Genomic DNA, 18,020 nt, shown 5'->3' on the forward strand with positions numbered 1-18,020 from the left:
TTTTTTTTACCTAGTTCTAGCAGCCAAATCACAGCCCCCACCCCACCCCAGCAAGTAAATGAGAAATTAGATTTCCCCAGATTCTCTCTATTTCTTTTCTGCTGGCCCCAAGGGGTGGACTGTATAATTTTTTCACCTGCACTGCAGATAAACACAACCACAAATGTGAAATTGGGATTTAAAAACCTCCCAGGAGTGTTTGGATTCTCTGGGGATGCTACTGTGGTGAGACAGCCTGGCAATAACACACCCAACTGTATGACAGAAACTTCCACTTGGAGGACACAGAGAAGAGGTTCTGAAGGGATGTGAGCAAATGTGATGGTTTTGTTCACCATCCAGGGTTAATAATGCAAGCTGTCAATGGCATTGGTGAGCAATGCCACCAGTATTTTTCCTCCTCTGTTAAAAAGACTCGGCGCTCTGGACCTCAGTATTTTCTCACTTGCCAACACCCCCTGGGTAGAGTCTGTCATTTTGGTGTCCCAGTAGCTCACTGGAGCTGCAACACTGAGCCAGACTGGCAGAGAAGCTGATGTGTTACGAGGAAGAGACTGGACTGATGGCAGGGAGCCTGGGCAGACTGAAGTGGGGGAAACAAGAGCCAGCTCAGGAGACAGTTTCATGTTTACTTAAAGCTAGTCTTGCCCTGATGTTCATTATATAAACTTATCATGAGAAAAAGTGCAGAAAATTCAAGAAAAGAGTAAGGACAGACTATACCCAGGTTTGTTTTGTGCATGCACAGTTCTGAACAGGTCTGTGGAGAAACAACTGCTTTGTTCCTCACCTTGTTCTTCTTTGACCTTCCCAGTGCTCTTTGTACTCGGGGGCTTGCTGCTCTTCCCATCCACAGCCATTTCCTCGTGCTCCATTTTCACCTCTGCACCCCAAGGTGAAAGCGCATGGAGAGACACAAGCTCCTGGAAGGCCTTGCTGGAAGATTTCACATCCTGAAGAAATGCCTCTGAGACCACACGGACTTTGGCCTCCTTCACTTCTTCCATCTTCTTGCTCATTTTCTCCACATCCTCTGCAGAGGCAGGATAGGAAAAGGAGAAAAAAATGCATCAGTGAGGTTTTAGACCTCTGGCCATGATTCAGGGCTCTGTAACACTTTGTGAAAGCACAGTTCCACTACATTTCGTATTCACCATGTTCTTTGGAGAGCCAAGTCCCTCCTTGGTTCAAAGCTGCAGCTTGGGCTAGAGCAGGAACACACCTGTTTTACCTGGCTGGTCCAGCTCTCCCATTCCCAGAGCTTGGCTGGAGCCGGACTTTCTGATGGATGGGAGCAGATCTCCCACCTCAGCAGTCAGTGTGCACAACTCCAACACAGAACAAGAGCAGGCTCTAAGCTGCCAGCAGAGCAAACAAATTGCCCTCAGGCACCCACAGTCAGCTCTGGGGTTTCTCCAAGGCAAGCATGGACACAGCCCCCAGCACCCCTCATCCCAACAAAGGTGGCTTGCACACCACCATGGTCTGCACACAAACTCCAGCTGCCACTGACCCAAGAGAGCCTTTAAGGCACAGCCTGCCAGGTTAACTTGCTGGGTAAGCAAAACTCAAACAGCACCCATCTGTCTTTACTTTTCCAAGCACACTCAGGCCATATGTGGCCATGTATGCACATAAAACTCTCCCCCTAATCCAAACACTGATCCCCAGACAGCTCTGAGGACAAGTAATCTGCTCAGCTCTGAAGCAGAGCCACCAGTAACCGAGGCATGGCTGCTCACTCTGTGTGCTGATGCACAGGGTGGCCTTGTTAGCTGTTGTCGTCATCTTTCCTCCCAGGTCCTCCACAATGCTCTTCACCTCCTCCTTGTTCTTTGACAGCTTCCCCACAACCAGGATCTTCATGTTGGTCAGTGGTTTGTCTAAAGGTTTGGAAATGACACGTTAGCAACAGCACAGAGTCCCCTGGACAAACAGCAAGCACAAAGGGACAGCATCCTCCCCTCTCTGTACAATTGGCTCAGCTGGCAGGGAGATGAGGGGCCAAGCAGGTCTGACCTGTGCTAAGCAAGCAGGAGGGAGTTCCCCTGCCCAGAGGAAAGGCAAGAAAGCTCTGCAGCTGCCAACAAACAGAAGGGATATAAGACAGGGAAATGGTTTGTAGGCATATTTGCCCTTTTCTTGGTTTGTTAAGTAAAAAGAAAAAGAATCAGTCTGTTTTCAGCACTGTGCTACTAGGGACTGTGCTCCGCTTCTCTTTTTTTTTGATGCCTGGATAGCATGGGAGAAACTCACTGCCACATGAAAGCTCCTGCCTTTTCAAAAGGAAATCTTTTTTTGAGAGGCTGCAGAGAGAATCATCTCTCAAGCAACACTGTCCCAGTCTTGATCTTAGGTTCTACCATGCAAACCTCATAACAAGTCAGGAGCAAACTGGTAACCATCTGAGGCTCCATCATATTGTGTTAACACTGCAATTCAGGTTGGTCCAGGACATGGCAAGTGTCTAAGAGCATATTTGCACAGCTAAAAGATAAATGCTATCAACTCTGATTGACCAGCCGAGGGTTGTGCTTCCTCTTCTCCCCTCAACTCAGATTAGTTGGGTTGTTAGCAAACAAAGCAACCTGGCTTTAAATCTAGTCAGCCTTTTGAGGTCACTTTTAGAGGACTCTGGGGCTGGAATCAATTTGCTAATCAGCAACAGACCTGGGTTACTTTGTCTTCATTGCTAAAATAATACCATCTGGCTAAAGTTAACAGCAGAATTAGTCCCACCTTTTTAACCAAGTAACAAATAATGCTCTGCACCTGAAACTATGGCCAGAACTAGAAAGGCTGAATAAGAAAGAAGTCAGCATAGTTCTTAGCAGACAGACTTTATCACCAAAGCATGCAACTCATTCCAGCAGCCTACAGGGAGTTTCTTAAGTCCAACTTTTTGCCAGTTTGTGGGCTGGCATATTTTCCATAAAGGGAGTCAGTGATCAGTAAAGCCAAATCTCAGTAATGATTTAGAAACAAAACAAACCCCTGAATAACCCTCTTGCCCTTAAAACCTAAAAATATGTGGAGTATCTGGCATTATGGACATCCCTGGATGCTCCCCAAGAAACCAAGCAAGGCAGCATTTTGAAGCAGGTCTACCCTGAGATACAATTTGCAACATCAGCCATTACATTTCTGATTCTGCATACACATCATTCCCTCACCATCAAGAAACACCCAAAATGATCTGTGAGTAAACAACAGGACCTCAAGCCCATGACCACACGCAACCCAGCATATCAGGGCCTGCCTGTGCTAGGAAGATGAAGCACACAAGACACTTTTTTACCAGGAGAGCTCTGCCTGCTTGAGGGCAGGAGAGCAGTGGCACTGTTCAGGGTGGCACGTCTGGCTGGGAATGGCAGCCTGAACATCATCCTGAACTCCACCAATTCATGCCCAGCCAGACACTTACCTCTGGGTGCAGACACGGTCTCTGACAAAGGAGCAGATGCGGAGGGAGGAGGTGCCGAGTTCACAGTCACAGCATCTGGAGGGAAGATCCTGTCCTGCTTCTTACATTTAAATTTCTTCAGGTAAGGAATCTCCCGAAACTCCTGTGGGATGGAAGCACAAGCAGAGTTTAAAACCAATAAATATTATTATAAAATTTAAAGGATAAATTGAGCATTAGCCAGATGTCGGTATTTACTGCACATCTTGGAAATGATTTTTGAGATATTCACACTAAGCTGGACAAAACCTCACTTTACTGACTGAGAAAACAAAGCTGGAAGAGGGTAAATGATGAGTTTCAAATCAAATCAGCAACATCTCTTTCAATTTAGTGCTGCTGGAAAAAATATGGTTTATTTATGCATTAGCTGCCTGCTCCTGGAGGGATGTGGCTGTGACAGGACTTCCCCGCTGTCACAGCTGCTCAGCAGTGCAGCACACTCTGCTCTCTGGCATCCAGCACTGACTGCTGCTTGTTCAATCAGTTCAGACATGTGCTTCAGAACACCAAATATGCAGTGAACACCCACCTTTGGGATTACCCAGTCTTTCCTGTTGGGAGTCTGCGTTTTAGCAACGCACTTGGTCCAGGCAGTGATATCCCCTGAACAGTAATAAGCATCACTCTTGAACACAAACTGCCCCTTGCACTCCTCGCAGGGCAGCAGAGCTCCAAACGCCATCCCATCTGCTACTCGGTCCAAGATCTAAAGCAACAAAGAACACAGAGCAGGTCATGGCAGGAGGAGGCTGGTAGCACGCACTGTGCTACCCAGGGCTGCACAAGAACACAGCTGCCAGGCTGCTGGCACGCAGACACTGACATTTCCAGCACATCACGCACACTCTGAGCATAAACCAAGCCTTCACCCACACTGATGGATTTATGATGCCTCAGAGGCATGGCACAAGGTTTCTCCTGCTCACACCCCTGGCTCAGTCTCTCCTCTCGAGGAGGAGGGAGGTGATTCTCCCCCTCTGCTCCACTCTCATGAGAGCCCACCTGGAAAACTGCGTCCAGATCTGGGGCTCCCAACAGAACAAGGACATGGACCTGCAGACGTAAGGCCAGAGGAAGGCCACAAAAATGACCAGAGGGTTTGAGCTGTGAAGACAAGCTGAGGGATTGTGCAGCCTGGAGAAAAGAAGGCTCCAGGGAGACTTTGTAGGACCTTTCAGAACCTAAACAGGGTCTACAAGAGAGCAGTGAGGTTACTTTTTACAAGGCCATGTAGTGACAGGACAATGGCTTTAAACTGAAAGAAGGTACGTTTAGATTGGATATTAGGAATAAATCCATCGCTCTGAGAGTGGTGAGGCACTGGAACAGGTTGCCCAGAGGAACTGTGGATTCTCCAGCCTTAGAAGTGTTCAAGACTGGGTTGGATGGGGCTTTCAGCAACCTGATCTAGGGGGTGGTATCCCTGCCCAATCCATGGCAGGGGGACTGGAAAGAGATGATCTTTGGAGTCCCTTCCAATCTAACCCATTCTATAATCCTGTGGTTCAGAACATAGCTACCCCACAGCACCTGACCAGGCTGTCATGCCAGAACAGCCAGGGAGAAGACCAGCTACTGCATCTGAGCACATGAGTAGGTAGGTGGGAATGTAGGCTCAGACAAGTCCAGGTTTTCTGGCCTAAGAGTATTCCATGATGATTTTGAGTCTAGACACTTCCCACACCCCAGCCCACACTCCTTTAAAGAGTCTTGATAAATACAAATACTTAAAGCAGTATGTGGCTCTGAAACAGAGCAGTTTCACAAGTTACATAGACTGAAACGGACTCTTTTTAGAAAAGAAACTGGGAAAGAATTTGTACAGTTTTTGCTTCATTTTGCATAATTTAACAGTTGAGGGAGGCAATGTGAAGGCAATGCCTTAACTAACCTGCTCATGAAGAGCCAGCACCAAAAAAAATACGGACCACTTTGAGAATAGCAGAATAAAAGCACTACACCACGACTACGGTGCTGAATTCAGCATCACTCACCACCACACCGCCCTTCACAAGCAAGTGTAACAGCAGTAACAGAGTCCTGGGAGAGAAGGACTGGGCTTTGCACCAAATTTCCTTCTTAAGTGTTATGTTAGGAACATTCTTCAGACTCATGGACCTTGCAGCATTATTGGGTCAGGGCAGCTTCACCGATTCCAAGACCCCGCACACACGCAGAGCAACTACAACCAACTCACGGCATTCTCCCCGGAGGGGACCTCCTGCTTGTTGGCAATCAGCAGCTCTTTCAGGTCATTAGTGGAGCAGACCTTCCTCAGCTCATCCTTGATGCCCCAGATCAGCTCTGTCTGCTCCTGTTGACATAACCCAGCAGCTTAGAAAGCAGTTGATTGCAAGTAGCTAAGAACACTCCTAAAACTGCAGTGTGTACACAAGGTTTTAGCAAGTCCATGTTATCTTAAACACAGATTGTGAGATTAAGAGCTCCAAGAACCAGTAACTTTACCAAAAGGGAGAGTCACACACTTTACCAAACACCTAAAACAGATCCTTAAAATCACATCCTTCAAATATCAGAGCCCTTACTTAGAAAGCTCTCAACATTCTTTGCAAATTTCACCTACTCAGCTGACACTGAGAACAGTGGGGATGTAGCTGCATTTGAGCCTTCCATCAAAAACAAAAATCAGAAATGCTGATTGCCACTGTACTTTTAAGATAACTAAGCATTAGAGGAATTTCTACCAGATCAGACACCTGCAGCAGTGCACAGGAGCGTGCACATTCTTTTGGGCCTTTCTACAAAACTTGAAAGGGTTAGGAAGCAAAGAAGCATCCTAAAATATCTCAGATGGTTTCTGAATGTTATCCACTGGCTACAGTTAAAATGTAATCTACCCTGGAAGAAGTGGTTGATGGGTTAAATAGTTTAATTTTCAGTGATAATGACCATGCTTGATGAAATGCTGTTAAAAAAGTGAACCCAAAGCTAACCGTGATCCACAAAATGCCTCGATCTGTTCTAAACATCTTCCCTGCAGCAGCAAAGCCTTAAAAACATCTCAGCTGGGATTTTTGAAAATTAAGGTGCTGCCAACACAACAAAAGAGAAAACTTTTGTTCAAAGCCAGACACGCCGTTTCTCTACAGCTCCATTAAAATTTCAATTGCAGCAAAAGCAGCTTGTTAGTTTTTTTTCTTGGGAACTTTCAATAAATTCAAAATTCCTGAAGCTCTACTGGGAATTCTTCCCACAATATTCTAGAAAGTGAAAGGTAGAAAGCTGTGATCTATCACAATTTGTACCCAAGAACTGAACACATCTCCCCAGAGGGTAAAAGAGATTTGATTTTTCAGTAATGTAGTTGTGCGCTTTGTCTCTGTTTAATTTTTACAATGAGCTATTTATTGTTTTCCAAGCTTTTCTGCAACAGTGCTCGGGCTCCAAGCTCCAGCCACATGACACAGGAAGGAGCACAGAACCAGCCTCTCAGAAGAAAGGCATTTAACCTAATCTATTTAAATCCAATAAGCACAAGTCCTAGAGAACACCCTTCCTGTCTTTCGAGAGAAAGGGGCAGGGTGAATTGCCTTCAGCAAAGCCTCAGTGACACGGCACCTCCTGTGCCAGGACACAAGGACCGTCTGTGCTGCAACTGCTCTCTCTGGGTACAAGGTACTGCCTTCTCTAGAGGCTCCAGCTCTTCAGTGAGTGCCTGACACTGCATTCTTCCAACAAAGCAGTTCTTAGGTTGTGAGCAGCTAAAACTCACCTTCAGCTGTTTTTCCTGCTTTGATTCTTTCTCTTTTTCTTTCTTCTGCTTCTTTTTCGCAGTCACGTTTCCATCCACCTCTTCTCCTTTTCTCTTTCTAATACAGAAAAACAAAACAAAACCACACACACACAAAAGGAAGTTATTGCAATGGCTGTCCAGCAGTTACCAGAGCTCAGATTACTGACTGCCGATATCTGCAGAGGCTTGAATATCCTCAGTGTTGGCAGGCAAAGCCATTTTTCAAATTCCTCAGTGCTAGATTATAGACATGCACTTGGCTCTGCAATGTGAGCTGCCTCAATCAGGTCAGTTACACTTAAGAGGTTTTCCATGGGGTAACCATACGGTGTGGGAGAAGAGCACGTGAAAGACTGCAGCATTCTCAGGCATATTCAGCTACACCTGTATTAGTTACACCAAAGGCATACCTAAGGATCCCTGAACAGCTCTCCAAACGTGGGGAGGTGTAGCAATGCAGGTTAAAAGACCACAGTGCCTTTCAGCTGAATCAACAGCTTGATCAGCTTAGACAGCCCATACCGAATTAAAGGACAGCAAACACGGTAACTTTAAGGAGCTAACACACTGGGAAACTAGGTATTTCCCATCTAGTTTCTCTTCAGCCTGGAATTAAGTCAGGCCTCTGAAATCAAACAGGTGCAAGTTTCTGCTTGGAAAATGCTTCCAGGCTCACAATGGTTTTGTGATGTACTGTTGGGAGTTGCGTGTGTGTAAATCTATTGCTATTTGCTAGGCCTTAGAGCTGAAGGGAGAAATTACAGAAAACACTACTCAAGAAAGACTGGAAAAAGAAAGCCAAATGAAAACTAGGGGATTTTGGCAGACTTCAATAGGACAAGGGACCTCTGAAAAAGATAATTTACATTTCCAGAGGCATGTCATCCCCTTTGTCTGCCTGGAGTGTGTGTTCTCCTTGTGAGAACACCATGGGAAATTTTGCTCCAGCTGAGGTAGGACAGGCCTGCAACTCGAGGCAGAGCATGAACACAGCTTGGATCTCACACTCCATTTTGACAGAGCTGCTTTCAGTTACAAAACATCAGCCAGGTTTCTTTTTAAGAAAGCCTCTCTCAGCTTTGTAAGCTGTGGCTGATGGTTAAGTCATGAAGTTGGCATTCTTGATTGCTCTCCTACTTGCAATTTTAAACAGTTCACTTTCTAGGATTTTGCTCCCATTAAGACTAACTCTGTATGACAGCTGTAAAGCTGCTGCAGGAGGATGTCAAGAGGTACTCTCCTCCCAGAGACTCCTGCATGAGACCTGTACGTTCTAGTAACTCTCCTGGCCCTAAAATTGGGCTAACTGCTCATTTTATTTGCAGTGGCCACAACAGCCCATCATCAGCACCTCTGACCAAACTATAGCTCAGAGCACTTTGAGGGGCTGGTTTTGCAGAAGAGCTCATCTTCCAGCTGTGCCCCTGCCAGGTGCCATCAGTGAGCAGGGACTATGCTGTACATCTCCCTGCCCCGTGGAAACAGACACACTGTGCTGCCAGCAGCTGCTTGAGAAAAACTCCATCCTGTGCTCTAAATCATGCAAGCCGCAACCAAGGTGGCAGGACTGACTCCAGCACGCACTGAGCAGTGCCTCCTAAAGTCCCCAGGCTAAGCATGTCCTCTTTCCTCCTCGGCTGCAGCCCCTGCAGGGAGCAAGACCAGAACATCCACTGAGCCCCACCAAGAGGGCAGTGATCTTCTCAAGCTTTAACAGAGCCAGGGGTACACAACAGAATCTGTAAAAAACTTATCAGCCTGAGTACAAAGCGTTCTGCTTCACCTTCCCAGACCAGGGGTTTAATGATGCAAGTGCTTAGGAAGGGTGCCCAGCCCTGCCTATCTGCAGAGTCGGCTGACAGTCAGGCTGCCTCCAGCAAGCCAGCACTCACTCCCACAATGGAACTTGTCTCCTGGTCTCCAAAAGGAGAAAATCCAGCACAGCAGCCGCTGGAAGGCGATCACTCTGCTGAGAGGCCCTGTGGCCCAGGGAAAGCGTCCAAATTCCAGCAGCGACTCACACTTTTGGCAGCTTCTCCTCCCAGTCAAGGGGACAGCAGTTGCTCTGGGAGACAGAGTGATTACTGTACCTGCTCCAGCCACTGGAACAAACCACGGAGTGGGAGGCATCATCCCAACTACAGGGAGGCATAAGGCTGTTGGTCACCACCTTCTCTTTTGTGCCTGGCTGTGCCCAAGGTTAAAGCAAACACTAATCATCTTTTGTCTCCTGGAGAAGGGAATGGCAAAGCTGAATTCATCCTGCATCTTCCCAAAACAGCACATTTTAGAACAATCAGTAAAATACACCGACTGACACGTATCAAGAAGACAGGGGTCTTCCATCCTTGAGCAACACACAGGGGTCTTCCATCCTTGAGCCCCAATACTGTGTGCTGCTCACAGCAGTGGGGTGCTACTGTGCACACCCTTTCTCCTGCTGGGGAAGGGACAGTCTTACACCTCTGACAGGCACAGCTCAATAGCTTGCCTGGAAGGACTGGTACTTCCCTGGCAATGCAAACCACTTCTCACCTTCATGGAGGACGCACAAGATTTATTCCAACTTCAGAGAAGATGAAGAGGGAAGTGAACTGTCCCACTCTAGCCTGGCCCTTCCTGACCATCTACTCTATTTTTCATGTTCCCCTCTTCCCCTCCCTACAATGAAAAGGTGGAAAGGACAGTCACAGCAACCCTGGATAAAGCAAGCAGCCCACGAAGGGAGGAACAAGAACTCCCCTTTTCACCTCCCTGTAAAGCACTGCCAGACCTGAGCACTTAGCATTTGCCTCAGGCAACCTCTGCAGCTAATCCAGTGCTGCATAACATCTCCAGAGTGACACTTTGCTCCTGTCCTGGGCAGCAATTCCATCTAAACAAGCGAGGCAGAAAATACAGGAAGTATTACAGCTCAGAGCAGGAGGGCAAAACACACACTACCAAAGAAATACTGTCAAAAGGAGCTCACGAGTTGCTACTGCATTTTCTACACCAGCATACAGGCACTCACTCCACAGAGAAGCCACAGGCAAGGACACAAGAGCCTCTTTTCCCAGGTCTGCGGAGTGCTGGTGCTTAGACAGGACAGCTCATAGCCCAAGGGAGGGCTGCATGTCTCACCCAGAACTGGCTGAGGAAAGGAGCCACAATCCTTGCAGTAAATCTTCCCATATTTGGCCTTCACAAGGATTTTCCAACTTATTCTTGGTAGCCCTGCTCAGCACCTCACCTCTCCCATTTGGAAAAGGCACGTCACAATGCCACTCTTACACAAAGGACTCACAGGGCAGTCCCAAAGTCTGAGATTCTCCTCGGAGTATGGGCTGGACATGCAGTAGCAGCACCTGAATTTGGATGTGTCACATCTGAATTGCACAGACTTCTGAGTCAAAATATAATTTGAACACAGCACAATTAGAAATATCTTTAAAGATCATTTGGAGAATCTCACTTGCAACAGACACCAACATAATTTCTGCAAGAGGCTGTAAATTCTGGGGTTAATTTCTGTTATCTCATCGAATGCACAAGGCGAATTATCTGAGGTAACTGCATCTCATTCAAGTTTCTGGAGTGCTCTTCTTTTGGCTTCTCCATTACTCCTGTGCTTTCTTGGCAGTTAAATCACCAGATAGTTAGCACACCACACCTCTCCACTCATGCTGTTATTTACGCTCTTGCTCATGCAGTTTGTTTGACAGACAGCTATTTTTCCAATTGACCCTTACCACCCTTGGCTCAAGCACACAGCCCAAACAGCACAAGGTAGTGGAGCATAAGAACCAGCCAGCAACTTCACAGTTGAGGGGCTTGTTCAGGCAGTGCTCAGAAAGCAGGAAAGATGAGACATCCTGCTGCTTTTCTGGTGTGAGATCCTGGTTCACATTACCCTACATCACCAGCGTAAGCTTTTTTCCAATGCAATTCTAGGCTTCTATTTACACAGTGACTTGGCAAACTACTTTGTGGCCTTCCTTTACAAAGCCTTCATATTTTGCATCCCAGAAGTGGGCCAGAAAAGCAGAGTCAGGACAGACAAGAGAAGCACTTACACAGTCAAATCTCTAGAGCTTTGCTGAGGACATGGGAGAAAACTACAAATAACCCTATTAAACTCTCTGTTCTAGGACAAAGCAGAACTTGCATCTCAGCACAAAAAGCAAAGGACTACTTGAAAAGCTCTAACAGATGCACACAGATCCTCTTGGTCTCTGCCAGTTCAGCTGAGTGAGGTGAACAGAATAGAACCTGGCAGGGCTCTGGCCAAAGCCCCCATCCTGTGGCACTGCAGGACCCTCCCCACAGCACCCACACCACTGCCAAATGCTTCTGGAGCAGTAGCTTGCCAAGCAACTGCACACCACACACATCAGCTGCACATCTGAAGGACCAATACTGACAGACTGCACAGATTTGACATGGCCACAGTTTCTCAGAACAAACATCAGCCTCACTGGACATTTTCACGGTGACTCCTTGCAAAAGCAAAGCTGAATTCAGTCTAAAATATACACAGAGAAGCCCAATGTTTTCCAATTACAAGATCTTTCTTATTTGTAGGATCCAGATATACCCTATGCTCCTTCCTCCACAGGGACAATGGAACACTGGTTTGTGTTATGAAGATTTGTGTTTGACTCTAGGCAAGGTCATTTCAAGAACAAGTAACAAAAGCCTTCATTAACAAAGAAAGATTCACAAAGCTAACAAGTCACCTGGAAACACTTCTCTGTCAGTACAAGTTCTGTCAAGAGCCTCCACTGAAAATCTCAATGCAAGGCAATGAAATTTCAGACACACTATAACAGACTCAGCAAACGAAAGCATCCAAGTGTAAGCACTACATGGCCAATAAACACCATTATCAGAGTCAGTGCCTGTCACAGATCAGCAGCTCATAGACAAGAGATGTCAAATCAATTCTCTAACAAGTGGTTTGAGGAGAGAAACCATTGCTGATAACAGTATCACACAAGGAGATGCCGAGCCCAGTATCCAGCTGTACTATGCAGGCATTATTTTATGGTTGAGAGCCCTACATCAGCCCTCCAAGTCACAGCTGCAGGTCTCTGCATTTCCTCAAGGCAGTCACGGGGGGCAACTGGCCTGCATGTTCCCAGGGACAGGGAACTTCTGTCGTCATCTGCCTGAGGTCACAGGAAGAACCAAACCCTCCTACAACCAATATTCTTATAACAGAGACAACAATATCGCTAAACATTTATCATGGATGTAATTTAAAGGCAATGGCTCCTCCAGACAACACAGTTTCTTACACTAACCACCTACCCTTCACTCTTGGTGGCTGGAAGCTGCTTCTTCAGAGTTTCTTTATCTTCAGCTTTCAAGATGCTGAAACCCAGCAGCTGGGTGGCCCCATAGGCCGGGAGGAAGCCCAGCTCTGCTCGGCGGCTCACAAAGCAGTCCGGGTGGTACCAGTTATCGATCATTCCCAGCTGGGGCTTTTCGGGATGCACCATCTTCTTGGAAATCCGGATCTGGCCCTGAGGTAGATTAAAGTGACACAAGAGCAATTGTTAGGCCATTCTGGAAGGAGCAGGATGTTAACAAGTTACCTAAACATCTGTAAAACAGTAACAGTTCCTCTATCAAAGTCTGCAACTTTTGTTCAAGCCCTCTCACTACAGTTCCTCTGCTTTCTTCAGTACTCTTGCTAGGTTGAAAAAGTTACCTTTTTAGGTAGTTTTCTGTTCAAAATCCACTCAAACTGGGTAATCCTGTTGTCTTTATTCCAACTTCCAGTAAGCTTTACCAAGTGAAACTCTCATGAACAAGCCTCATAAAAGCAAATCTAAAAATTAACTTTATGTCCCTACCACCCAAACATCAACGCTAGTATGATTTTACCCTGTCTTCTGCAAATTACTTTTCAGATGTCCAACAAGTAGCTGGTTTGCAGTCCAGCAACAAGCAGGAAAAGCTGCAGTTAGTGGTGTTTGTCTTGCCACAGAAATGCTGGTGAGCAGCGTTCCCAGCCTGCTCTAAGACCCAAGTGAAAGGAGGGATCACCAGGCTTGAAGCCCAGGCTACCATGCCTGAGGGATGCCTTTACTGTCAGCTGTCCAGGACACAGCTGCTCCTCAGAGAAATGCAGCTCTGCAAGTGCTTTCCATATGCAGGACAGACAGGAAGCAATTATAAAAGCTGCTGTTTGAATTGAAACTGGTGAGAGAAAAGATGAGAGGGAGAACTTTTTACCTTTTCTATCTTCTGCTCACAGCCTTTGCAAGTACTTCTGTTAGACTTGGCATATTCTGCAGCAAAGTCATTTAGGCTCTTCTCAGACTTACCACCTCCTTCCTGTTCCCCTCCTTTTGCTGGAGAACAAAGCAAATACAGAGTTCAGCTTTAATATGCATTCCCTTATTCTCTGCCCCAGATTGTTAGCAGTCTGCATTAATAAACCTCTGGTGTTCCAGCCACTCATTTGTCCAGAATTTGAATACAGAGCAAGACAAGCAGTCCATGCTCAAAAGCACCAAAGAGCCACCATAACCTAGCACTGAAGGTACCATAAAAACAACATACTACAACAGCATCTGCTAACATTAAAGAATGAAAACTAAATACACCAATTGTGATAACAAGAAATGTTTTTCAATATATCTGCCAACTGACTTGGCTTTTTCCCCTCACTGATTTAACATTCTGGATGATACTGTCAACATCCTAGCCCTGGAGTGAGGAGACACCTCAACAATTCTTCTGACATCACTTGCTGAAGGGACATGGACATCAAGTCACCATAATAGCAGCCCAACAAAAGAGAACACAGTTCCAGCTGAACTCCAAACACCATGAGTAATTCCACCTACCTCCTCCAGGCCCTCCAGTTTCAATGGCTTTCTTGATTTTCTCCTGATCTTCCCACCGAAGCTCAGGGAAGCCATCAATGTCTGTGTGGGACACGATTCGAGCCCGCTTCCAGAAGCAGCTGTAGTGGTGCCAGTGAGGGACTTTGCCATCAAACATGGGCGACTAGGAAAAAAGCACATTAGGCCAAGATGAAATAATTCAAGCAGAACCAAGGGGAAAAACAAAACAAAAAACAAAGCCCAGGATAAAAAGGAGTATGTGGGTAGACACATGCGATTTCTTTTTCTTTTTTATTTTTCTTTAGATCAAGAGATGGGTACTATCTAGGACAAAGTCTAAGAAGAAAATCTAATAAGACAGACAAGCTGCTGGAGAGATATCCCACAAGGGACAGACATGGAAGGAGCATTTAGCTAGCTTAACCAGTTCATCGCCCTGCTGCTCAGCCCATCTGTTTTACTGAAAAAAAAAAAAAAAAAGGTCACAGCCTCACACAGCCCCTGTGAGGCTGTGCAGCACAAGAGGCTGCTGGCCTCACTCCACAGTCCCTTTGAGAGCCACTTCTCAAGCAAACTGTCCATATCCTGGAGAATCCATGTCAGACACAAGATGAAAAGGGCACCTCCAAGGATTGTAGCCTGAAGAAATTCCTGAGTGGCCTGTAGGACGTGGAGACAAAATTCAAGGGAAACACCAGAACCCAAATAAAGTCAGAGATCAAGAGCAGGCCACAGAGATGATCAGAGGGTTGGAGAACCTCTTCTGTGAAGACAGGCTGAGAGATTTTGAGATGTTCAGCATGGAGAAAAGAAGGCTCCAGGAAGACCTTATAACACTTTCCAGTACCTGAAGTGGGTCTACAAGAAAGTTGAAGAGGGGAGTTTTCACAAGTGCTTGTAGTGATAGGGTGATGAGGGTGATGAGGCCCTGGGAAAGGCTGCTCAGAGCCCCATCCCTGGAAGTGTTCAAGGCCAGGTTGGATGGGGCTCTGAACAACCAGGTCTAGTGGGGGCATCCCTGCCCACAGCACGGGGTTGGAACGAGATGATCTTCAGGGTCCCTTCCAGACCAAACTATTCCATGATTCTGTGATCAGGACAGAAGCATCTCCCAAGTCCTCCTTAAAGTGCAGCTCCAGAGTGCCCTGCCCCACACCAAGCACTTGTTTTCCGAGTGCTCTTCTTGTTTAAAACTCAGACACAACAGGTACCATCCTGGCATCGCTCCAATTACCCACCAGGCAAAATAACCTTTCAGTGGTTTGGCTCCAAATAACACACACAAACAGCTGCTGTACTAATAATACTCAGTGCTGTACAATTATTATTACTGATGATACAGAACTAACGACGTAGGAAAGCCTTCCATGTGTCACTCACTACCAGGAGGGAGCCAAAAACAACCGCAGAGTTTCGTGCATGAGCAGGAAGGAAAGGGCTTCGAAGACCACAGCATGGAACCAGGAGAGCTGGGAGTCCTAACTGCAACCAACCATCTACCCAAACTGTAAGAGGACATTTTTACTTCCAGATGGACTCTTCCCACAAGCCAGGACTTGGATTACCCAGTTACCCTCACAGCACCATAGCAGCACCCTGCAGTTGCTCTCAATGTGTCTGTAAGTCACATGCAATTTTGGCACTGAAAGTTGGACCCATCTGGGCTTTTACCTAGCGTTTTCCTGGAGGACTCCTCAGAGCTGTTCGTAACACAAAAGCTTTTGGGGCTCAAGGCATTGGGGTGTACAAAAGAGAGCAGAGCTGGCTCAGTCTTTAAGACAACCATAGAAGCAGTGAGTAATCTCCTCTACACAGAGTTTTAGACTCTTTTCTCTGTGTGGAAATTGAAACCTCCAGGCAGGCTAGGCCTTGTTTACACAACTTCTCTCAGCTCACCTATCTCTAGACCATAGTTTCCTAAACAAACTAAGGAAAAAAGGGACCGATTCACTTTCATATTGCACATTCAGATAACAGAAACCACTCGGTTCCAGCTGGAAGCAAAAGGCAAAGCTGGTGCTGGTCCTGCAGGGCCTGGGTGCCTGCTCTGTGCCAAGCACTCAGAATCCCACTGTCATTCAGAGCTCTTCACTTGAGGAACCAAAACAAAAAGGGAGGGGGGAGTGGGGACCGACAGTAAACACAGCCAAGGACTTGGTCTGGGCCTCCCTTTAATTTCTCCAGCACAATTTGCAGAAATGCTCGATGCACTGACGCTGGCACAGAGGCTGCTCTGCAGGGGATTTCCCCAGTAAAAACAAGGGGCCCGCGTGCTCTGGTGAAATTCATGCATTTACAGTGTGATGCTCAGCAGCAGGGTGTGCTCTGCTGGTACAAAAACTGGCAGTGGGCAGAGGAAAAAACAAGCAAATTCAAGAGGTTGTGGGGGAAATAAATAAAAACACAAGTGTTTGGTGTAAGACCGGCAGCTTTGGGGAGATGTCTGGCAATGAAAAGCACTGGCTCTGTGAGGAATGTCACGGTCCCCAGGAGATCGCCCCATAAAAGAAACCCTAGAGAACCAGAACACAACCCCTGGCCCCGGTGCTGAGGAAGGGCAACACGCCTCGCATCAGCCTCAACTGCTGGGCAAGAAAGGAAGGGATAACAGACGTGAGGAAGCCGAGGAGCAGCAGCCGGAGCAGGGGAGGAGGAGCAGCTCCAGCGAGCGGCTGAGGGCAGCCGGGGAGACAAAAGGAGAGGCAGCAGGAACACGTGCGAGCAAACGCTGCAGCTTGGCACTGCACGGTCCCACATCTTTCCCAGGGGAAGGAGGCTCTGGGGAACAAAGGCAAAGGCAGGTATTTCCCCTCCGGGGCAGCAGCTTTGCCTCCAACCCCGGCAGACCTGCCAGCCCCGCCCGGCAGCCAGCAGGCCCCCGCAGCCCCGGGCGAGGGGGGACCGGCCCTTCCTCCCCCCCCGCCCCGTACAAGCGGTGCTTCTCCCGGGGGGACAAGCGAGGTACATCCCCGGCTGCTCGGGCGGCCGGGGGCCACAGCACCCCTTCATCCGCAAGGCTTTGCGCTGGCGTTCGCACGCCACGTCCTTGCTCGCCTTCCATAGATACACGCATATGCCTTTGCTTACCTTGCACAGCAACACCCCCAAACTCAGCCCGCCCCCAGCACGCTGCAGGTGCCCCCTCCCATCTGCCCTGCTGCGGCCACGGGGGATAAAGCACCCCCCTCCCAGGAGAGCGGCGATTCCCTCCGCATCCTCCCGCAGCAGGGCGGGATGCCGGGTCCGTGCACAGCTCCCAGCCCCCCAATACAGAACGGCGCTCTTCCCTTCCTTCCAAAGGAAAGCCGAGCAGTCTCTTCCCCAAAAGGCAAATAACAGCGTGAGGGCAGCGGAGAGCAAACCGTGCCCTCGCAGCCCGCTCGCCCATTGCGGTTCAGCTGTTTCACGCCTGCCATGTGCCAGCCAGCTCTGCGAGACCACCCGGGCCCGGCTCATCCTGGGGCTGCCCCAGGCCTCCCACGCCTTCCGGGCCGCAGTTCCTCTGTCTCGTGTGCAAAGCGCCCACCGAGCGGGGATTCCCGGCCCCGACACCGAGCGCTGCGAGTGGCAGGCGCTTCCCGGGGCACGGAAAAGCCGAGCCGCGGAGCTCGCCTCGCCCTCCGGACGGCAACAAAGCGCTTCTGTGCGCGCCCCCGGCCCCACCATGTCACCGTACGGTGAACTTTGCACCGCTTCGCCTCCAGCCGCCCCTGCAGCCCGGGGGTGCGGGGGAAGCGGCTCCCCCCGCCCCGGGGAGCGCTGCGAGCGGGGCTGCCCCGGGCACCGGCGCTGCTGCGGACACGACAGCGAGCGGAGGCGCTTCTGCTAAAAATAGGCTGCGCTCGCCCCCGCGGCATCGAAAGGTGCGGCCGAGCGGCTCCGGAGCACCGCGGCGGGCGGAGGGAGCGGAGCCCCGGGCTGGCCCCGCCGCCGGCGGTACCGAGCGGAGCGGCCAGCTCAG

At 48.5% G+C, this 18,020-nt stretch overlaps 1 protein-coding gene across 1 annotated transcript in view; it reads right to left on the reverse strand.

Annotated features, from left to right (window-relative positions):
• The window catches only part of PARP1 (poly(ADP-ribose) polymerase 1), a 32,839-nt gene that overhangs the window by 14,645 nt on the left and 174 nt on the right, over positions 1-18,020 (reverse strand). The window contains exons 2-10 of the mRNA XM_069009283.1: positions 14,060-14,222; positions 13,443-13,561; positions 12,513-12,727; positions 7,200-7,296; positions 5,664-5,780; positions 3,996-4,172; positions 3,425-3,566; positions 1,743-1,883; positions 791-1,033 (exon numbers count right to left, since the gene is read on the reverse strand). Of these exons, the coding sequence (XP_068865384.1) occupies positions 791-1,033; positions 1,743-1,883; positions 3,425-3,566; positions 3,996-4,172; positions 5,664-5,780; positions 7,200-7,296; positions 12,513-12,727; positions 13,443-13,561; positions 14,060-14,222 (1,414 nt within the window). The remainder of the gene's footprint in view (positions 1-790; positions 1,034-1,742; positions 1,884-3,424; positions 3,567-3,995; positions 4,173-5,663; positions 5,781-7,199; positions 7,297-12,512; positions 12,728-13,442; positions 13,562-14,059; positions 14,223-18,020) is intronic.

This window comes from Aphelocoma coerulescens, chromosome 3, assembly GCF_041296385.1.
Source record: "Aphelocoma coerulescens isolate FSJ_1873_10779 chromosome 3, UR_Acoe_1.0, whole genome shotgun sequence".
NCBI classification, from domain to species: Eukaryota; Metazoa; Chordata; class Aves; order Passeriformes; family Corvidae; genus Aphelocoma; species Aphelocoma coerulescens.